This window comes from Ambystoma mexicanum, chromosome 12 (genome assembly GCF_040938575.1).
Source record: "Ambystoma mexicanum isolate Mex_15411 chromosome 12, UKY_AmexF1_1, whole genome shotgun sequence".
Classification (NCBI taxonomy): domain Eukaryota; kingdom Metazoa; phylum Chordata; class Amphibia; order Caudata; family Ambystomatidae; genus Ambystoma; species Ambystoma mexicanum.
Window position 1 is genome coordinate 743,755,761 of NC_090936.1, and position 23,922 is coordinate 743,779,682.

At 45.7% G+C, this 23,922-nt stretch overlaps 1 protein-coding gene across 3 annotated transcripts in view; it reads right to left on the reverse strand.

The window, feature by feature from the left end:
• The window catches only part of GRAMD4 (GRAM domain containing 4), a 2,133,975-nt gene that overhangs the window by 1,699,908 nt on the left and 410,145 nt on the right, over positions 1–23,922 (reverse strand). For 2 of the 3 annotated variants that reach the window (XM_069629242.1, XM_069629243.1), the window contains exon 3: positions 21,992–22,112. In XM_069629242.1, the coding sequence (XP_069485343.1) occupies positions 21,992–22,112 (121 nt within the window). Of the gene's footprint in view, positions 1–21,991; positions 22,113–22,402; positions 22,754–23,922 lie in introns of those variants that run through there. The other variant, XM_069629244.1, reaches the window with a different exon arrangement.

Genomic DNA, 23,922 nt, shown 5'->3' on the forward strand with positions numbered 1-23,922 from the left:
TAACAGGAAGCCAAGAACCACTTGGACAGCCACTACTAGCAAATGAGGTAGAATTAGCTATGACAGAAGTAGAAAACACCATGTGTGAGTATGAGCAATCTACAGAAGACTTTGCTGCACTGAAATCACAACTAAACACTGAGCAGCGTAGAATTTTCCAAGAAATAGCAAAACATATTGAACATGGTGTGCAACATGAAAATAAAAACTGTACCTGCCAAGATTACAAACCTATACTGCTATACGTGAGTGGTCAAGCTGGTTCAGGCAAAACATTCTTAATCAAAATCATCAGCAAGTTCCTCCAACAATTGACTAACAACAAACTGTCAGCTGTTGTAACTTCCCCCACAGGTTTAGCTGCCTACAACATAGGCAGTGTCACTTTACACCGATTACTACTCCTTCCAGTAGAAAACCAAAACAAATTAAACTATTACAAACTTTCTACAGAAGCTGCAATGGAACTACGCAGAGTTTTCAAACAAATGAAAATGCTGCTAATAGATGAGGTGAGCATGGTCTCCAATCTAATGTTGGCTTTAATTCACCTCAGACTACAAGAGGTCCTCAAAACAGACTACGAAGAGCTCTCTGGAGGAAAACACATTATTGTTTTCAGAGATCTTCAATTAACACCAGTGAAAGCTGAACTTTTTTTTAAAAACCTTAGGGCACAAACTGTGCCGTAAAACTCCTGGCAGCATAGGAAATGTCAACCTTTGGCAACATTTCCAGTACAGAGAATTAACTGAAAATATGCAGCAGTCTGCAGACCTGACATACGCCGACATTTTAAAAAGTATTAGAGTTGGTGTACTATCTCAAGAAGCACAAGCAATATTAAAAACCGGGCACATCCATAACTCATGAGCTCCTGAGGTCATGGAACAATTAGTACACAAAAATGTCAATTGTATGTCCTTGATGCCAACTCTTGCAAGCTGTTCAAAATTTAATGAAACAATGTTAAAAAAAGAAATGCAACCAATAGTTCAAATTGCCTCCACAGACAAACTGGACGTACATGGTATGACACTATCCATGTGTCAACAAGCCACAACAAGGCTAAACACCTTGGAAAACTATCTCTAACACTGCTGGTTTGGAGAAAATATTAAAATTATCTTTAAACTGTAGAGTAATGCTTAAACATAACCTTGACATGGACCAAGGACTAGTTAATGGAGCACGTGGTACAGTTGTTGGCTTTCAAACATACCCACGTGACAACAATATTCAATTTGTCAATATTCTCTTTGACAAACTATCTGAAGTTAAAAAGGATAGGATGCTCAACTGCCCGCTTCCTTCTTTTCAAAGACATGTATGTACGCAGAGAACAATTTTCTGTAGCATACGCAGTCACCATTCACAAATCACAAGGTCTTACCCTAGATAAAGCATTGGTAGCACAGTCTTTAAAGAAGGCATGAGTTATGTAGCACTATCAAGCTTACGTACACTTGAAGGACTATTTCTAATCAACTTTGATGCAAGTAAAGTAAATGCTGATATTGCTTGCATTCTAGAATACAATAGACTGTTTTAACTCTACACCCTCCCCACCCCCATCTAAAAACCTATCCTGTTCCGCAAAAGCAAAACGTTGTAAAAGAATACTACTTCAGACTCAATCTATGCAGGATGTCACAGCAATTCCTCCAAAGAAAGTAAAAGAAGGTAATACTTCATCAAGGACCACAACCAAAGAAGAATCTACTGCTCAAAGTAATTCAACTACCTCTTCAAAGAAGCAACGCACACTCCCAACAAATGACTTGGACACAGAACTGCCAGGTGTAAGTTGCTACGCAAATGTAGCAATAAATATTCTATTCCAATTGCCACAATTATTGACAACATTTACTTACACGCTACAAACCAATTGTGTTTGCAAATGTTAGTCCTTCAAAGAAATGCAACCAACAATCATGACAACACTTACAATGTTCATGGAATAACACAGGAATTGGACTATTGTGCTGGAATGGTCAAATTCACTATAAACTCACAAGAATGTCTAATGTACTTGCTACAAGTACTAGAAAACAAAAACATACCTATGAATGAAATCTTCCAGATTTCATACATGTGGAAACATACATGCACTCTTTGTAGGCTTGTAGTACAAGAAGAAGATCCTAATGAACACTTTGTGTATGTATCCATACCTAACTGTGAATCCATTCCATTTCAGCACCTTGTAAAAAATGCAAACCATGGCAGATTATGTACTACCTGCAATTCCGATAATCGTTCCACCTTACAAATACCGACACATAGTAAATACGTAATAGTAATGCTTTTACGTTATAATGCAGATAGTACCAAAAAAAACTGCAAGCTGACTGGATTACATATGGTCAAGTATCACTTGGTAAGAAAACCTTCACAACAATAGGTATAATCTACAACGCAGGAGCCACAACCAGCGCAGGTCACTACACTGCATACATAAAAAAGAATTGTGGATGGTTTGAATGTAATGATAGTACCATTACTCTAAAGCAGAGATTACCAGAAAATCTTGAAAACGCTTACTTAGTATTCTTACAACCAAACTTTTATAACTAATCTGTGTCTGAACATAAACAAAACAAACAAAACTTGAACTTCAAAACTATGATCAGTTAGAATACGCTAAATACCCAAAAATCTGCAACACGCCAACAGATAGATGAATACCACTAAAATGGAAAAAGAAATAAAGAAATAGAATACAGCAACTGCTATCTAATTGCAACAATACTACCACCACTTCCAAATGAAAAACCATACACCTATTCAATTCCTCCTACTCAAATCAATGAAAGAAATATATTGTACCACAACGTAGAAAGTTTTTTTTTTTTTTTTTAATCCAGCATGGATTCTTTTCCCACAGACCCAATGATTTAATCAACTAACACCGGAACTGAGCAAATTGCACAGTACGCTGGTTTGAACTATTTTTAGTACTTCTAAAGTACTATATATGGGGGTCAACAAAATACAGAAATGTCTACTATGCAATGCAATACTCATTATAAACTACCTACACTAACATGTGATTTTTTCTTTTATCACAGTGATTGAAAAAGAATGTGTGCTCCAACTACCCAGGTCATGAAAAAACTGCATACAACCACAAAAAAGTCAAACAGTAAGTATATAATGATTTGACTCACAAACACCAGAGCATAACAAACCCATGCAAGCAAACACCTGACCATAAACCACAATCCAAAATGTTTGCTTCCATGGGTATCTTATGCTGCAGCGCTTGTTGCCAAACACTACAATCTTGACTGCATTGTCTGGCCAAAACTCTTCATACAGCCTCAACAAAAGAAACAGTAAGTATATAATATTTAAACTCACAAACACTGCAACATAACACAGCCATTTAAACGAACACCTCACCAATAAATACAACCCAAAATGCCTAGAGTCTTCAATACCAACAATCTGAACACAATCCAACAAACATACAAACACTCATTATCTTATTATAAACACTATTACACTACTACCAATCAGTACTCACATTTTTGAAAACATATCCCCTAAGCAGCCCACATACCACAATCAAAATGTTTGGTAGCATTGTAGAGTTAAGCTGTGGTAGTTGTGGCCAGGGCCTAGAGTATTGGGTGCATGGCCTATGGCCTTCGGCCATGCACCCAAGACTCTAGGCTCTGGCCACAACCACCACAGCATAACACACCCATAGAAACAAATACCTACAAAATGACCACAACCCAGAAAACATAACACATCCACCTCAAAACTATGCACTCAATTAACAATCTAAAAAATAATTACAACCAACGTACAAACTCTTCAATACATACCCTCTTCACCCAATGCTCTTCTAATGACCCAAAACCAACATCATACTAAACTAAAATAGCCAGTAGTGCGCCCAGTGTCTAGTATGTCTGCGGACAACCGACCGCCGACACTGCAAACACATCACTGCCTTCTCCCACCTAAACAAATACAGCATTTGACCCATCTCTTACTCCCCCACCCTCTCCAAGCACTCATGCACACCAACACATTCCCCAAAATTGGATTTATGCTCACTTCCAGCGCATGTCCGCGCATGCAATATGGCGGGTGCATCGAAACAATTTGACGCACATCACGCCTCATCCCAGCCAATCGGAGAACACGTAGCGTGTCCGCGGACATGACGCAAGCTGATTATTCAATCGCTGTCCTGTCCGCGGAACGAACAGGGAATTGTGTCCGTGGAGCAGACATAAATATCACTAATTCTTTTAGACCAACTTTTTGGTCGTTTTTAAAAAAAATACTGGACAGATTTTCACCGAATTTACAAAAGCATGCTTTCGGGACCACGCTGCTGCTCCTACCACAAATTTGGTGAAAATCCGTCCAGCGGTTTGGGCTGTAGGCGCGACAAATCTTTTTTCTCCATTCACTCTATGGGAAAAAAATAATTTTGGGACCCCCTATAACTTTGCCCCCTCTTGACCAAACATCACCAAACTTTGAATTCAGAGTGGGTCATTTACTGTTTTTGCAAAGTTTGGTGAGGATTCGTCCAAGGGGAGCAAAGTTATAAGCCGCCCAAAATATGCTCTTCCTATGAGATGAGTAACTTAACCAAACTACATGGCCGCTACCGCAGGCCATGTAACATATATATCAGATTTTACTATGGTCTTTGACTCCATCTGCAGTGCCCTTTTATGGAATACAACTTAGGTCATGGGGCTGTCCTCAATACTTGTTTGAAATTTTGTATGAATTATATTCAAAGACATTGCTGAAAATCAAGTTAAACGCAGAGGGCCTGCTGCCTAGCTCAATCAACACCAAAAAGGACCTAACACAAGGCTGCGTCCTGGCCCCTTTACTTTTCAATCTTCTCATTTCTGACTAGGGGACAGCCCTAGCCGAATCTAGCTCTCCCCTCTCCGAGACTAGCCTTCCTTAATGCGAGACATCTGCTTTACACGGATGACCTGGTTTTATGCAACCAATCTCTTTTTGGCCGTAAACGTCAATTAGCAACAATGTTGCAGTATACAACAGCCAATAAGTTGGAAATTAATATAAATAAAACTAAGGTGATGATTTTAAAACTGACCATGAAGAAATGATTGGGGAATTTTAAATGGGTTTTAGTAGAGGAAGTTTTAGGAAAGGTTACGGAGTTTGTATATCTAGGCTTTAACATCTCTGAGGTGGAGAGTCCTTTGTTATATTATACAAGTCTCAGGAAAAAATGAAGTAACCTGATTGTCTAGGCAAAAAATGATAGACCGTCATTATGGGAAATCTACGGCCATTCCCATTCTTCAATTTTATCATACGAAAGTGGTCCCTGTAATCACCTATGGAGCTGATGTTTAATTGATGTGGATTAAGGTGGGTGAAGGTGAACTGGGCCAGCCATGAGGGGATTTTTGGGGTAAAGGTCTAGGGCCTGTCTCTAAGTACACTTCAAATGCTTATTCGCTTCGAGCTGGGCTTAATGTCCCTTATATTTTAGGTCATTTGGAGAGTGTTAACTTTCTATAGAAAAATTCTTTGTGCAGAACAATCCTCAGTGATGGGGCAAGTCTGGCTGGTCTTGGACAGTAAGAAGGAACCTAGACTATGTACCTGAGATGAGACTTGCAACAACATTCTCCTGCAAGCAAACCTTATGGGTCAAAGATTAGAGTGTCCACAGTTAGTAAGGAAACGTTTGTTTGAGAGGGACAGGTTTGGCACTTCAGAAACCTGTAAAGCTTATGTGCATCACCATTCTGTAGTATTGGATGGGAAAGCAGTAAATACAATTCCACATTACATGTCCTTGTTTCCAGATTGTTCATGTATGAAATTCTTTGAGAATAACGTTTAATCTATTAGATACACTGGAAATTGTGGGCCCACAACAGTACACTGATGGGGAAAATTGAACATGCCGGCTGGGTAAAGGCCCTAAAATAGAGTCTTTATATCATTGGTGTCTGCAATGTATGAAATTGACAGATTTGCTACAAATATATCTGGGAGAATTTGCAATGAATTTTGTAATTACGGAAGAGGATGTAAGGAACAAGTTACTTAGCTGTAACTATTGTTCTCCAGCATGGGTCTGGCATGGATTCACATGGTCATGAATATTGCCCGTCGTCAGGCCGGGAATCCTCAATAAAAGAAAAAACAGTTTCACTTTCTCTTACAAACTGTATTTCTCCTCTAAACCAATCACTGTACTCTGGGTCATATTGCCCCCAGCCAATGACTGCCCTCTCCCTAAGCCCCTCCTCTGGCAGCAATATTCAGATTTGGAAAGCATGCACATCAGCAGAGGGGTAGGGGGAAGGGTTTGCATGTAACTTCATGCCAGACCCATGCTGGAGAACAATAGTTACAGGGAGGTAACTTGTTCTTTCTCCAGCATGGGGTCTAGCATGGATTCACATGCTCATGAATAAAGAATACATAGCAGTACCACATTACACAACCACGGGAGGTAGCAAGGCTCAACAGAAGCAAAACTCTTACCTCTGGAACAGACTCGCCTCAAGCGAACAGGTTGTGTAGCACTGCTTGGCTGACCCTGGACTCCTCTCTGGAATCCCTGTCGACGTTGTAGAACCTCATGAAGGTGTGCGTAGACCTCCACATAGCAGCCCTGCAGATGTCCAGCAGGGGTACACCAGACAGAAACACCTTCATCGGAGCGATCGCTCTGGTGGAATGGGCTCTCAGCCGGCCGGGCAACGGTCGGTTGGCCAACCGATGACAGTGTGTGATACAGCCGGAGAGCCACCTGGAGATGTAAGCTTTGGACAAGGCCTTCCCATGGTTCAGAGGAGCAAAATTCACCAATAGTTGAGACGTCTTCCAAAAACTGTTCATGGGTGCCTCGTAGAACTTCAGTGCACGAGCAACGTCCAGCAAGTGCAAGACCTTTTCAGCCTGTGAGGAAGGCTTTGGAAAAAACACAGGTAACACCAAAGGCTTGTTGAGGTAGAATTCCGTTGGAACCTTTGGCATGAAGGAGGGGTGCATCTGCAGCACCACCATAGAGTCATCAGATATGGCTGTTTGCAGGATAGGGCCTGGATCTCACCCACTCACCTGGCAGAGGTGATGGCCACAAGGAAAGCAGTTTTCCACAAGAGGAACGTGACAGGGCCTGATGCATAGGGTCGAAGGCGGCCCCCATGAGCTTCATCAGCACCACGTTGAGTTCCCACGCCGGGCAGGAGCCTTCATCAGTGGGAAAGATCGGAATAGTCCTTTGAGGAACTCCTTGACGAGATGGTGGGACCAAAGAGATGATCTTCCCGGAGACCTGGTGTTGCGGGAGATAGCCGCCAGATGCACTTTGATAGAGGCATGCACCAGCCGGCATTGGCCAAAGACAAAGTATGGAAGAATCTACTGGCCTGTGACCCTCAGAGAGATGATCTTCTGCAACCAGCACCATGTAGCGAGGCGCTTCCACTTGTGACCATAGCACTAAAGAGTTGATGACGCTCTGGCCTAGGCAAGGACCTCCCTCCAAACTCCAAGGCTGCACGAGCCAAGCCCTCAGGTTCAGCGATCCTGGTTCATGACGCAGGATTGCGCCTCCTTCTCTGGTGAGCAGATCTGCGACCACAAACAGCTTGACCGGAGGCAATACTGACAGGCTGAGAAGTTACCGAATCTGCCTCGGCCACACCAGGTTGATGAGCATCATCCTGCATCGGCACTGTGAGTTGATTGATGACTCAAAAGGAGATGCAATGAGGGAAATACGTACAGAAACAGACCTTCCCATGGAAAGGAGAACGCGTCCCACATGCTCCTCAGCTGGAGGAACCTGCTGGCAAATTTCTGGCATTTGCAGTTCACTCCCGTCGAAAACAGATAGATCAGGGGCCTGCCCCACTTGATGAAGATGCAGTCCACCTGGTCCTGCCCAAGTTCCCACTCGTGGCAGGTGCGCAACTCCCTGCTGAGTGAGTCAGCGATTGTGTTCTTGACTCCCGCCAGGTGAAAGGGGATGAGGAACATCTCTTGTCCGACGGCCCAGTACCACAAGTTCTGCGCCTCTTTGGAGAGCGCTGGGGACCGGGTGCCCCCCCTACTTCCTGATGTAGAACATTGCGGTTGTGCTGTGCGTGAAGATCCTCACCACCTTGCCCTTCAGGGACGGAAGGAATGGCTTGAGGTCCCAGAACACTGCGTGCAGTTCCAGGATATTGATGTGGAGATCCTTCTCCTCCGGCAGCCACAGGCCTCTGGCTTGCAGACGTCCGGTGTGGGCTCCCCAGCCCTCCAGGGAAGCGTCTGTGGTGACTGTCTCCTGGTATGAGGGGTTCTGAAACCCAGTGCCCAGGTGATGTTGGAACGTACGCCCCACCACCTCACCGCCTGATGGAACTACTCATCGAGGGGGATCTTGTCCACAAAGCTTCGGCCACTATTCAGTGGGCATCCAGGAACTCCTGAAGAGGCTGCATCCACAACCTGCATAGTCGGATAAGGTAGATGCATGACAACATCATGCCGAGCAGCAACTTGATGATCCACACCATGGCGGTCTTCAGTGACAACAGCTGTTGCACCTTGCCCAGCAGGGCCGCCACCCTCTCCTCCGAGAGCCACGCTAGGCAGGAGACTGTGTCGAGCCTGGCTCCCAGGAACAGTGTGTTCTGCGGTGGTGTTAAGCAGGACTTGGGATAATTCACTGAGAAACCCAGATCCATCAGCAGCTGGACAGCCGTCTCTGTGTGCTGGACGGCTACCTCTTGCGAATTAGCCCGGATGAGCCAGTCATCAAGGTACGGGTACAGGTTTATCCTTCGTAGATGTAGATGGGCCACCAAGATGGCTGCCAGAGGAGGGGCTTAGGGAGAGGGCAGTCATTGGCTGGGGGGGGTAGTATGACCCAGAGTACAGTGATTGGTTTAGAGGAGAAATACAGTTTGTAAGTGAAACTGTTTTTCTTTTACAGAGGATTCCTGACCTGACGATGGGGAATATTCATGAGCATGTTAATCTATGCCAGACCCCATGCTGGAGAATTTTGAAGATGATTTTGGAAGGATCAAACTGGAGTATCAAACTGAAATTGATAAGATTTTTTTTATGGTTTTATGATGATTCAAGATGAAGATGAGTTATAGCGGATTACGGTGGTAATTGATATATTTTGAGGTATCCCTGATAAGAACCTTTACCCACATTCATGAATTAATAGGTTATGTACATTCCTTCTTAAATGCTCTGTTATATGGTTTAAGTCACTTGCCTGTAACTATTGTTCTCCAGCGTGGGTCTGACCACAAATGTGATGGGTGGAAGGTTTTGAATGAATCTGTACCACTGGCAATTGCTCTGGGCAACCTTCCACACCACCGTTTTTTAGCCCGTCTGCGCCATTGCAAAAGGGGACCAGCCATGTGCAAATCAGTCAGCAGCTGCCGCCACCGAAGGTAGCAGCCCAGCCCGAACTGATAGGCCAGGTCCCCTCTGCACAGAAAACCAAGCAACCCCAGACATGTTTCGGTCTTGTTGGACCTCCTCAGTGAGGTGCAGCCTGGTTCCCTGTGGCGCACTATTGTTCTCCAGCGTGGGTCTGACATGGATTAACATGCTCATGAACATTCCCTGTTGTCAGGCTGGGAATCCTTGGTAAAAAGAAACTTTCACTTACAAACTCCATTTCTCCTCTAAACCAATCACTGTACTCTGGGTCATATTGACCCAATCCAATGACAGTCCTCTCCCTAAGCCCCTCTTCTTCTGGCAGCCATCTACAGATTTGGTAAGCATTAAAGTGGCAGTGTGACCAAGAAGAGCCGCAGGAGGGCAAGAGGGGGGGTTCGCATGTGAATCCATGCCAGACCCATGCTAAAGAATAGTTACAGGTAAGTAACTTAAACCTTCTCCAGCATGGGGTCTGGCATGGATTCACAGGATTACACAACCAACGGAGGTGGCGAGGCCCAACAGAAGCAATTAACACTTACCCCTGAAACAGACACACCTCAAGCAAACAAGTTACGTTGCATTGCTTGGCCGACTCTGGACTCCTCCCTTGGATCCCTGTCAGCGCAGTAGAACTTCACGAAGGTATGCGTGGACCTTCACGTTGCAGCCCTGCAGATTCCAAGCAGGGGCACATCAGAAAGGAGCGCCATCATCGTAGCGATCGCTCTGGTTGGGTGGGCTCTCGGATGGCCCAGCAGCGGCCGGTTCGCCAGCCGATGACAGTGCATGATGCACCCAGAGAGTCATCTTGAGATGGAAGCCTTGGACAAGGCCTTCCCATGGTTCAAGGAACCAAAGTTCAAAAACAATTGAGAAGTCTTCCAAAAATTGTGCGCGTGCCACGTAGAACTTCAGAGCACGAGCAAAGCCCTTGCCGTCTGCGGCGAAGGTTTCGGGAAGAACACAGGCAAAACCAAAGGCTCGATGAGGGGGAATTTCCGACGAAACCTTCAACATGAAAGAAGGGTGTGTATGCAGTACCACCCTCAATTTGTGGAAAGTCAGATATGGTTGCTTGCAGGATAGGGCCTGGATCTCACCCACACGTCTGGCAGAGGTGATGGCCACAAGGAAAGCCGTCTTCCACGAGAGAATCTTGAGAGGGGCATGATGCATAGGCTCAAAGGGGCCCTGATGAGCCTTGTCAGAACCACGTTCAGTTCCCACACCAGGGCAAAAGCCTTCACCGGCGGAAAGGAAGTCCCTTGAGAAACTCCGACGAGTATGTAGGACCACATCGAGGATCTCACCGGAGGTCTGGTGTAGCGTGAGATGGCCGCCAGATGTACCTTGATTGATGCATGAGCCAACCCAGCTTTTGCCAACAACCGCAAGTATACAAGAATCTTTGGCACCATGACCCTCAGGGGGGTAATCTTCTGAAACTGGCACCATGTAGCAAAACGCTTCCACTTATTGCTATAGCACTTTAGAATCGACGACGCCCTTGCTTTGGCGAGGACCTCTTAAGTCCGCTGGCAACTCATAACCTCCAAACTCTAAGGCTGTAGGAGCCAAGCCTTCAGGTTCGGTGATCCTAGCTCATGATGGAGGATTACGCCTCCCTCTCTGGTGAGCAGATCTGGAAACACCAGAAACTTGACTGGAGGCGACGCTGACCGCCTGAGAAGATTTGGATACCAAATCTCCTTCGGCCATGCCGGGGCGATGAGTATCATCTTGCATTGACACCAAGTGTGTTGATGACACGTAGCAGGAGAGGGAACGGCAGGAACGCGTACAGAAACAGCCATTCCCACAAGGAGGAGAACGCATCCCTAGGCTCCCCGGGTGGTGGAATCTGCTCGCAAACTTCTTGCATTTGGAGTTTGTCACCATGGCAAAAATATCAATCTGGGGTCTGCCCCATTCAACGAACAGGCGGTCCACTTGATCCTGACAAAGTTCACACTTGTGGCAGGAGCGCAGTTGCCTGCTGAGGGAGTCTGCGATGGTGTTCTGGAATCCCGCCAGGTGGAGAGGGAGGAACATCCCCCGTCTGATGGCGCAGTGCCACAAGTCTCAAGCTTTCTTGGAGAGCGATGGGGCTTGAGTGCCCCCCCTGCTTCCTGATGTATAACATGGCGGTGGTGTTGTCTGTAAAGATACTCACCACCTTGGCTTTCAGACAGACGATAGGAACGACTTGAGGGCCCACAATACTGCCCATAGCTCCATGATGTTGATGTGCAGATCCTTCTCCTCCGGCAGCCACAGGCCTCTGGTGTGCATACATCAGGTGTGCGTCTTCCAGCGAGACGTCCATGGTGACCGTCTCCTGGTATGGGGTGTTCTGAAATCCTGTGCCTTGGGTGATGTGTGTCTGGACGCCCCACCACTCTATCGCCCGCCGGAATTCCTCGTTGAGAGGATCTTGTCCGTTCAACTTCCAGACACCTGAATCCAATGGGCATCCAAGAATTCCTGTAGGGGTCACATCTGCAACCTGCAAAGACGGAAGAGGTAGATGAAGGATGACATCATGCCCAGCAATGACTTGATGGCCCGCACCTTAGCTGTCTTCGCTGATGACAGACGCCGCACCTTTCCTTGAATGGCTGCTAGCCTCTCTTCTGGGAACAATGCCAGGCAAGCCACTGTGTTTGGTCTGGTGCCGAGGAACAGTGCGTCCTGCAATGGCATTAAGGAGGACTTCGGATAGTTGACGGAGAATCCCAGATACGTCAATCGACAGTCATCTTCATGTGTTCGTCGGCCAGCTTCCGCGAGCAGGCATGTATCAGCCAGTCGGCCAGGTATGGGTATATGTGGATGCCCTGCAGTCGTAGATGGGCAGCCACCGGTGCTACGCATTTTGTTAACACTCTTGGCCCTTTATGACCTACTCGATCTAACCCTGGAGGAGAGAAAAGATGAGTGGTGCTGCTGAAGAGTTCCAAGGAAACGTGCAGTCTCCCTATCTGTGTGGATGGCCAGAAGGGACTGGTCGACTGCCTTTCCAAACAGATTCTCACCAAAGTGCATGTCCAGTATGTATGTATATAGATGTTCACAACTTAGTCATGGGTGCCACCATAGATGCACAGTTCTGCATAGACTTGGGAATTGTCCGTGCAGCCTGACAATACAGAGTCCTAGAATGGGTTTTCCGGTGGAGCACAGGTTAGAGAAGGTTGACTTAGAAATGTGGGCAGTTGGAGGGATGAAAAGGAGGTTGAGGCTGCTGTATGTTGAATACTTAAAAATGTTGATGCATAATACGAAATAAATAAGTTCTGCCCCACCAACCTGACACTGATACTGGCGATGAGAACTAACTGGGTGAAGCAGCCACAGCCTTAATCATTGGATGAAGCAGGGAGAGCCGCACAAAGCTACGGAGACACTCCAAGGAGCCCGGAGTAAAGCGGACCGACGGGAAATTCCTGGAAACTTAAGGAGGGCGACTGGAAGTCGGAGAGCTTCTCTAAAGGCAAGTGCGCAGCGAGATTTCAGCGGAGGGACGCCAACTCACGAGTAGACATGGCGCCCAGCACGGCACAGCAGATTCATAGTGTGCAGGGAGTGGGGGCCTCCAGCAGCGTGTCCCACATTGTGTTGCTGAAGCACGAAGGAGGAAATCGGGCCCCCACCAGCGTAATTAGCAAGGCGCATCAGGAAGCCGGTTGCCTAGCAACTTTCCATGGCGGCGGCTATGTTAGGAACAGGAGGTTTGGGGACATTGCAAGCAAGCAGATAGTAGTGGACATTGTCGGGTCAGGCAAAGCCTGAGTAGCATTGAAAATCCTACCACAATGAACATCCCAGGGCCAATGCTGTTTCTGCCCCACCCAGGGAAACCAAGAATGAAGTGGGATGACTGGAAAGAAGGATTTACAAGATGGATACAAGGTGTGTATGGTCGCAATTTTGCTAGTGACAGGAAAGACTCCTTACTGTACCATTGCTTAGAGCAATTACCAGATCTATCAACACACGAAGCAGAGGATGTGTCAAGTTTTTAACAAATTATAGCAAAGGTGGACAAACATTTTATCGTAAGAGAAAACATGTTCCGGGCAAGGTAGCACTTTGCGATATGAGAACAAAAGAGGAGTTTGTGACTGCGCTTCGTGGCTTAGCATTAAAATGCAACTATGATCACTGCAGAGATTAACGTATCAGGGGGCAATTAATGATAAGGTGCTGTGATCAAAAGGTTAGGGAAGCTCTGTGGCATGAAGGAGGATGTGTTGCGGATATAACTTTAGAAAGAGCTATAGAGATAGCAACAGTTGGAGAACACACGGAAAAGTCAATAAATGCACTAGGTGCAGAAGCTGGAAAATTAGCGCCAAGTATAAATGTGGTGGAGAAGGTGCAAAAAAGAAGACAGCAAGTGAATAAAGACGAAGCGAAAACGGTGCCGGCGAAAAAGCTGGATGTAAAGACAAAGTTGGAAGGAAAAACATTCAGCGAGAGAGGTTATAGATGCAGCAATTCGGACCATATTGCAAACGACAAGCAATGTTTTGCCCACCACATAATATGCAGGAAGTGTGGGAAGGGCCACATAGCCCTGTGATGCAAGCACTGGAGCAAGCAGCCTGGAGGGATCAGTGACGAGGATGAAACCTGTGTGGTGAATGCCATTGATACAAGACCAAGAAGAGTGAAGCCCCATGCCGAGATTAGTGTAAATAATGTTTGTTGAGTTGCTGATAGATAGTGGAGTGGACAACACATTGCTGAACTTAGATACCTGGAAAGAGAAGTTTAATCGATGTGAACTTCAAGAAGCGGGTGTGAAAGCACACGCTTACGGAGAGGTACCCATAAACATTGTTGGTGAATTCCGGGCACAATTTAAGTACGCCGAGGGCTGTGCTCAAAACATGGTGAGGGTGATTACCAGGGGTGGAAACTTGCTAACATGGGATGCGCAAGCAGATCTAGGTCGGAGACTGGATCCGGATATCCCAACGCAAGTGATGGTTATACAAAACAATTCAGGAAAAGGAGTCAATAGAGGAGAAGAAAAATGACATCACTGAATGGTACCCCAAAGTATTCTGAAAAGAAACAGGACGTTTGAAGGGGTTTGCGCATCTGATAAAATTCATACCAGAAGCCATACCCGTGAGATCCAAAGCACACACCCTGCCTTTGGCTCTGCAGGGTGACGTTGAAAAGGAGTTGGAACGGATGATGAGCGAGGCGAGTTTTGAAGAGGTAGAGGCTGCAGAGTGGGTAAGTCCGACAGTGGCGGTGCACAAGCCGAATGGCAACCTGAGACTATGGATTGATGTGGGGGGATTGAATAAGAGTGTGATGCCAGATAGATTTTCTCTACCTAAGAATGACAGTCTGTTTTTAGAGATTGAAGGCCAGAAAGTATTCTCAACGTTAGATTTAAAGGCAGCATATCATGAAGTGAAACTACACCCATCCTCCATGGACTTGACGGCATTTATAACACGGTTTGGTTTGTATCGTTGCAGAAGGATGCTGCTTGGCTTAATCTCTGCATCAAGTGTGTTTCAGAGAGTAGAGAGTTATGAACAAACTCCTCAAGAATATACAAGTGTTGTGCTGTTATCAAGACAATATCTTGGCCTGGGGTAAGGATGTGGAGGAGCATGATAAGAGGTCAAATGTGTTTTGGAGAGGATGGATGATGCTAATTTGACGATCTCAGCAGACAAATTCAGGTTTAGGGTGAATAGTGTACAATATCTCGGACATGAATTGTCCGCTGAAGGGAATAAAGCGTAAGGTATCCACATAAGAAGCGATTAAGAAAATGAATGTCCAAAGAGACAAGAAAGAGTTATCTTCATATCTGGGTCTTATAGAATATTACAGTAAACGTATAAAAGAAATAGGCAAAGAGGACAATATTAATAAGGATGTTGGTCAAGAAAGGGGTGAGGTTTGACTGGGGTGAAGAATGTGAGAGAGAGTTTGAGGATGCGAGGGACTGTTTGGTGGGGGCAACCATTTTGAAAGGATTCAAGGAAGATTGGGATGTGAAGTTATTCACTGATGCCAGCAAGAATGGTTTAGGTTGTGTTTTAATTAAGCAATAAGGCAACAAGTTAGAGCCAGTAGCATTTGCCTCAAGGGGGTTGAGGGATGCAGAATGGCGGTATTCAGTGAAAGAAAGAGGCATTGACGTGTGTGTGGGGAGTGGAAAAATTCAAGCAGTTTCTGTGGGGCAGAAAAAGTGTTATTGTGACGGATCGCAAACCTTTAGTAAGTGTGTTCAACAAGAAGGGCTTTTATGGCATTTCCAGGAGGATTGCCAGGTGGATCAGTGGGATACAAGGATTGGACATGGAGGTGAGGCATGTGGTTGGTGAATTAACCGTGATAACGGATGCATTCTCGCAATTCTGTGAAGGGGATGATGATTGGAGTGAATGTGAAGAGGAAGGAGAGGTGTTTGCGAATTCCAAGGTAGCAAACGATAAGGAGTGGAGGGAAAATGCGGGCAGGATGTTATGTATGACATGGTTGTGAGGTACGTACAGGAAGGATGGTCAGGGGAAGGTGTTGATGAGGCACTAGGAGGTTGTAAGTAGGTGAAAAACAAATTGAGTGTGGAAAGAGGAATTTTAACTCTAGTAGAACGAATGGTGCTACCGGATGGAATGAGGGAAGGGATCATTGGAATTGCCCATGAAGGACATATTGGGTGTGAGAGCAAGACAAAAAGGAAGATTTGCCAGGTCTTTTGGTGGCCAGAGTTGGATTAAGATGTGGAGAAGTACTTGAAGGAATGTGACTGTTGTAGGAACAGCGATAAGGTTCTTGTTGCCAGGAGACTGCCCATGAATGTAATTGAGCTACCCAATTCAGTCTGGGATGTGGTTGCGGTGGACATATTGGGACCGATGTCGGCAAGAGAACATCAAAGTGCTTATGTGACAGTGGTGGTCAATTTGCTGTCCAAGTAGCCGGAGGTCTGTGTGGTAAAGGACATAAGTGCGCGCAGGGTGGTGAGTTTTTTGGAGGTGGTATTTTGGAGGGAAGGCTTTCCCAGGAAATTGGTGTTGGAGAACGGTCCTCAATTTGCATGTAGAGAAACTGAAGAATTCTCAAAGGAGAATGGGGTGGAAAATACCACAACAGCTCTGTATAACCCAAAAGGCAATGCAACAGTGGAGAGGTTCAACAGGACTTTGATGGAGGTTATACGCATTGCAATTGCGACAGGTGGGGGTTGGTCACAGGCCGTGATAGAGCGGGTAATGCAATGTAGAATTGCACCACATAAGGTGACAGGTGTTTTGCCATTTGAGGCATTGAGAAGAAGGTCGCCAAATTCAAGGTTGAGGCCAGGTTGGATGGGTGAATTTGGTGGTGGTAGGAATGTAGTTCCTCAAGAGGCGATACAGGAAAGGATCATGTGTGGTCAAGTCAAATCGAAGGTGAGGTATGATATAACAAATTGTGTGATGGAGCAGACAATGCAAGAAGGGTTACAAGTAAAGTTGAGGAGTGGAAGAAGAGATCAAAAAGGGTACACAAAATGTTCAAGTCCTTGGCGAGTAGTGAAGTATTTTGGGAGCATGGTGCTGCTTAGGAACAGGGAAAAATGGAGTAAGGAAAGGGTGGCAATAAGTGGTTCGCAATGGTAGGATGTATGCATTGGTATGTCTGGGAGCTCACAGTTTGTGTATATAGTTTTGCTGTTCACAACCTGTACTAGTCATGGGTGCAACCATAGATGCACAGTTCTGCATAGAATTAGGAATTGTCCGTGCAGCCTGACGATAAAGTGTGTTACGCTGACCTTGTCTCTGCGGGGGCGTCGAATGCGAGGGGGATCAGGTGGTCCGTTCCAGTGTGGTTGAGCTCAACTCCCTAGCTGGTTTGCTCAGGTGCCCTTGCCTCTGCTTGAAATGACCTGGAGTCAGCTCCTGATGGGAAAACAGAATAAATATGAGGGACTGGCGCCTTCCCCGGTGGACCCTTCCCTTATGTCCCCAGATAAGAGTTCTTGTTGTTCTGGTTACCCAACCTGGTGTTTGCTCAACTTGGAGATTGTAATGATGTGCTCTCCTTCCTGCTAGTCTCAGCAGGGGTGCAATGTTGCTCCTCTGAATCGAGTTGCTGCACTGATTCCGGTGCAATGTTCTTATGGATCGAGTTACTCCACTGATCCGGTACGAGGGCACTTGGATCCGGTGCAAATGGTGAGTCTTCCTTTGTTTAAGTACGCAATAGAACCACTGTTCGTTATTCACTGTTCCCTTGCCAATGTTCTCTAATTCCTGTGTCTTTTCTCCCAACAGATTCCGGACGTCGGACAATGTGTGAACCGCAGAAGCACAGATGGAGCTGCCACGTGAAGGGTTGGATGCTGTTGAGGGTATGTAAGCTGCAGTCGTGAGAGTGAACTGTACTCGCGAGCTTTTCTTCTGAACTAACCTTGTTTGCTTTTCTCTTCTTTCTCCATAGATGCCGCGGCTATGCAGAGGATTGAGCGGAGAGTCGGAGATGTCGGAGGGCCAGGCCTGGTCAGACACTTCATGTTGAACTGCCCATGGCAGCAGAACGCTCTCCGCTGACATCTGATCCACTGAAAGAAATTCCAGAATTCTGCGAGCACGCGAGTATTCCAGCTTACCTGATACTTACCCAGTGATCTTCGGCATCCGCAGCAGGGTAAGGAAGGAAAACTAGGCCCTGCGGGGCCATAGTCATCGTCGACTGCATGCACAGACTCTTGATCGTCGCAATCCATGGATGAGATATCCATAGGTTGAACGGCGACCTGGGAGGACTGTTTCGGAGCCTCCTTGCCCGCCCTTTTCCTCCCTGAGGGTTCTGACCCAGGACCTTGGCTGGTACCTTTACCCCTTCTGGAGTGCCTGCAGCCTTTGTCAAAGCCTCTGCGGTGGCGTTGTGTTGTGTTGTGTGGGCAGAGACACTTTCTGCTCTGCAGGGGCCTCCCTCGTAGGATTAGCACCCATAGCTGTCATAGCAGTAGTAGATAACGACGCAGTTGCCGATGAGGACTGTCTGTGCCGGTTGAGCCTGCTTGGACTGCACGGCCTTCTTCTCCTCTAGTGTCCTTGGCGTATCTGATTTTTCCCATAGCTTAGCCCGGGTGGATGACTTCCTCTTTAAAGAGGAGCTCGATGGTAGGCTGGGTATGGAGGCGGAAGGCAATGCTGATCGCGCCCTATCCAACTTGGGACCTGCATCAGCGGCGAACCTGGTGGACTCTGACTTGCGGATCTTGGCCTGGCGACCTCAAAGGACATAGAAGACCGCTCTTCGGACTGAGGCATGACCCTGATCGGAGCACGGGCAGAGGCCTTATTCGAGTTAAGCAATGTCGCCAGCCAACTATGCCTGTCTTTCATCTTCTTTAAAAAACCGAGGCATATTTCGCACTCAACCTCCTTATGGTCAGGATGTAGGCAGTAGAGGCCTTTTAGGTGCTTGTATTCCACAAACGCATTCCGTAACCCGCATTTGGTGCAGGGTCTGAAGAGGGACATTCTCTCCTCCTCCCCCTCCGACATGGTCAGAAGGCGTTAAGTAGGCCCAAGATGGCCTTCTAGAAACTTTGATAAATCTTTGCCCATGAGGGGCGCAGAGCTTCACCGACAACGGGTCCCTGTTGCCGGCAGATGGAGAAAAGAGCACACAGGCTCTTTGGAACAAAAATTTAACTTTTCCCGTTGAAAAACTTGAAAAAACTTTAAAATGGCTCAGAGAGCAACTCGAGAACTCCCAACACTGAAGTGTGTGTTAAAAATCTGAAGGTGGCTGTCAGAGGTGGGGCTTAGGGAGAGGACTGTCATTGGATGAGGGATAGTTTTAAAGTGAAAGTGAAACTGTTTTACTTTTACCAACGATTCCCAGCTTGACGACGGGGAATATTCATGAGCATGTGAATCCATGCCAGACCCCATGCTGGAGAAGTTGTGATGCATTTGAACACAATACAGACTTTTTTTTTTTTTAAATCGTGCTTTTTTTTTTAATATAGATAAATCGGTGGGGCTGATCATTCAAGATGACCTCATGAATATATTTGTTAGGGTTTTACTAACATGCAAGTTCTGGGCTTTATTGTAAATTTTAGATAAGTAGGTAGCTTTTATTAGTTGAGCCCACAGACTCATTTCTTAGGGCTAGTTAGGTAGGAGCTTAGTTTAGAGCTGGAATACATGCAGGTGGGTGAGGAGATGCTTCCATACGCCAAGCCATACATTTGGATGCCAGTGGATTTTGCTGGTCCCAATATCAGAATTTTGACTCCGGAAGAGTTAAGAGGGTTGGCAGATCAACTGAAATGTGTAGCAATTTAGCATTTGTTGATTTCTCTCCACCACTTACTTACTGTGTGGGGAAATAATGTGCATTGTAGTCCTCTTATGTACATAGTATTGTGTTCAGCCGTCTGTTTTTCTTATGAATCTTTCACTTGGCGTTTATGGTAGGACGGTGTTTTAGGTAAACAGGAAACGTGATTCTTCTATGGCAAACAAGGAATATTTTCCATTCAGTTATTTCTAATAACATATCTATATTTTTTTAACCAGTTTGCTGTACATAGTTTTCCAACTAATTTCAGTGATAATTAGCTAATACAAGTACAATAATTGTATTAGCTTGGGCGTTACGAACTGTATTCATTTAACAGTATAGGATTTTCAATAACCACTCTGTCAGACTAAGCTGCCAAATATACCCAAGAGAGTTCCAATGGTACTCAGAAGGAATTCCTGGAATTCCTTATGGGGCCCCTGACGGATGTTTGTGGAAGAGTCTCTCACATTTACCAAAGCCTTTGGGCAATGCTCCCCGGAGACTACAATGTGGCTCCTTGACAATAGCATAATTCCCATTTCTTCACATTGGTTAGTTTTCATGCAATATCCCATTTTCTACCTGATTTACAACGCCAAAAGAAACCATCTTTTCATAATGGCTGTCTACTTACGCCCACCCCCATGTTGAGACTGATGTTACTGCGTTATTTCCCACACACATTGCCTCTTCTGTATTCCATTATTTGTTTCTCCATTATCTATTATTTTCGTTTGCCCATTCATTATTTGTCTGAGAAATCACCGAATAAATGCATGTCTTATTGTTTTTAACGCATCTAAAATGAATGTCTCCTCGATGGCATTATATGAAAAAAGCATGTTTTCAATATGTTTGTCTCGTGTACTTATCAAGTTTTAAAAACATACTTTGCAAATATTGTGTGGGATCCATTGGTTCCCATGAAACAGATCCCCACCCCAAAGGTCGGGTATAAAATTAACATCGAACTTTCTGGTGCATAACAGGATAGGAGAGAGAATGAGTCAAGTAGGATTCTGAAATTATTTCAACCAGATCAAAATTAAAGGGCACAGCACACATGTGCATTAGGGCATGAAAATGCAGAAGGCAACCCGATGAGTGAGAAACCAGGGAACAAGTTAGTGAAAATGGTCAACAGAGTTAGACGAACAAGCAAGAGGGTCTGAAATGACCACTCTCTGTCTTAGTGTTGGCCAACTCAACTTCGTATTCGGGTCTTAAAAAGAACCCTAAGAAAAAAGTACACTCTGTGCAAAGTAGGTTTCCCACAAAGATCCATGGCATTAAGGCTGTTGCCACATGTCGGCAGTCATACATCGTAGTTGATCGGGCATAAATATATTGCAGTAGACCAAGCATGCAAAGGTGACAGGTAACTAATACATTGTTTCTTTAAAGCGAAGGTGGTAGCAGGAAAGGGTGACAAGACTATCAGCGTGGAAGTTGAAAGGTGGATACATGTGAAATAAAAGCAGGGGCCGCTGCCTGGAAGGATGCCGCGACGACGAGAGAAGAACGTATTACATTGCTCTGCTTGAAAGTAGTCAGCTTAACACAGTATTCACTTATTTACAGTATGAAGATGGAGAACTCGGTGACAAGGCCGATATGAGAGGTTACAAAAGTAGGTCAGTTTTCTACAGGAATCCTGGACATTATGATCGGTGGAACCATTTTACCTAAACTTAGAGAAGAAACCGAATGCATGCACAGTCATGCAGTAGGCAGCCTTTGCCGTTGTGAATAATTATTTATTATTACATTTATTTCAGTGCACCTAACCCGGAGACACCTGGGCGCTAGTTACAGAAGGTGCAAGTACATGTATTGAAGTGCAGGAGTAGACGTATGGTTACAGTCATGGTTGGTATGTGTATACCATCTAGCAAGGTCAAACCTCTTGTTGCAGGGGACTACATCAGGTAAGTACTACGTCTTAATAAAAAAGGTAACATCAGTTGTGGTGGCACGAGCCTCGCCTCTTGTTACAGGGAACTATGTCAAGTATACGGCATCAGCATGCAACAATAGAGCAACAATAGAAATAGAAACATCTACATACGAAAATCCGACAGTCTGCAGGAGGCGCAAAGACAGGCATGCCACCAGGAAAATCAGATGGGCAAAGAGATTTTGCGAAATGCTTCTGCAAGTCCACAACACTCCAACCTGCATCGACGGTCAAATCCAATCAAAAAGTTATGGTACTTACGTAAAAAGTGTTTTTCTAGTAAGGCAATTTCCAGGTGACCTTTGAGCTCATTTAACCTGTCCGAGTCTGTCCTGTTGACGTCTGCTATAGAAGAAGCCATGATGAGGGTCCCCGAGCCAGCCTGGAATGGAATTTAAGAGAAGAGCACCTTAACAAAGGGAGGAATACACAACAAGATTAAAAAACACTGGCAAATCTGCTTCTCAAAGTCAGTACAAACGCCGAACATAACGTGTGAGTGCGCGTCTCGGTGGACGCGAATAGGAATGCAGCACAAAGCAATGGTTTTCATATAGACAAGACGTAAACACACACCCTGCTCTGCTTCAGAGACAAAGCTGGGAACTTGCCAAACACAAGGGCTGCACAGATCCAGTACAATAGGGGCGTCGACCATCCATTCTCTCTTACCTTCTTTTCAATGCAATCAGTCGAATCCTCCAATTGAAAATACAGTGGAGAAACCGAGTCCAATTCTGTAGGCGTCCGGACTATGGACACGGGGTTGATGCCGTGCGGGCTTAGTTTGCGATTCACCTTCGCAGGTGCAGAACCTATCAAGAATGGCTACGGCGATTCATGATCATAACCGCTGCGCATCACTACGAGCCGGTGCACAACGGTCTGACATTTGAATGCAGAGTGGAAGCTGCAGAACAGCAGGAGCCGTGCAAGAGAGGGAGGGAGGTACGGAGAGGGGAACGGATGCAGGGCTACTACTGTAATTCCTGGCCTGTTCCGCCGATGATTTACAGCGCATCCGAGCACAGTGGCTGCAACTGCAAGCCCCAGCCACTGAATACACCGCAGCACAGTGAAAACGTAAGTAGACGAAGGCGGAAGAGCGCCTGGGAGCAAAACCCACAGACCTGACAGCTCATCACAGGCTGCATTTCAAAGGCAGATGCGAGTGACCCATTTCGGGGCTAATTGAGACGTACTCCAGGGAATTATACTGCTCTTTATATACATTTTGCTGCCAGTTCCAAGCATTCCCGTCTCAGCCAATAACACAGAGCGCAGACTGCGGCGTTCTGTGCGGGCTTCTTTAAGAACATTAGGCTGAATCGGGTGGGATGGATTTTTTGGCAGTGGCGTCGCTCGGGTGTGCCACGCTGCGCCAACCCCCCCCCCCCCTGGCTCTTTTGTCCGTGGGGCACCTCTCTCGTTAGGCACCTCAATGTGGGTGCCCAATGGGAAAGGCGTCCCGCTGACAGGACAATATGTGCTGAGTAATTCCTGCTCAGCAGACTTATTGCCCTGGCAGCAGGACACCTGACCCTTTCCGAATGGGAGAGGTATGCTGCTACCATGACAATGTTCCAAGGAGCTCCGGCAATAGAGGGGCTCTCACTTTGCTCTGTGTCCACAGAGCATTTCGATGGGAGGGGGACGGACTATAAGCATGGGCTTTTGTCCTTTTAGAAATGTGAATGGGGTGATCAGAAGAGAGAAGGGTTATAATGCTGCTTGCTTTATGGAATAATGGCAATGGCTTTAAAACCTAAGGGGAATTTGTTAGGCTCACATTAATCTACATGATGCTATTGTGACTTGCATGCAGGAATGGGAGAATAAAACTAAAGCCATGCTCTTATTGCTCAACATATTTCTATGACAATGTATATAGTGTATAGTTAGTTTACTATGAAAGGACAGTTTATAATGTAATGTGGTTTGCTTCCAAGGCATTGCTATAAATAAAAGTATTATTTAAGCACATGAAATGTAAAGCAAAACCTTAATAAATATCTGAATCAACTAAACCTGGGAAGAAGTGCTCAGTTGCTTTAATTGTCCACATCCCGGTTTCACCATTTAACCAAAGTGTGTGATCCTGGGCAAATCGTTAATCGCAGTGCGTCTTATCTGCAGCTCTGTCAGTGATTCACTTAATAGCTTATGTTAATATATCATGCTGTTATTTAAAC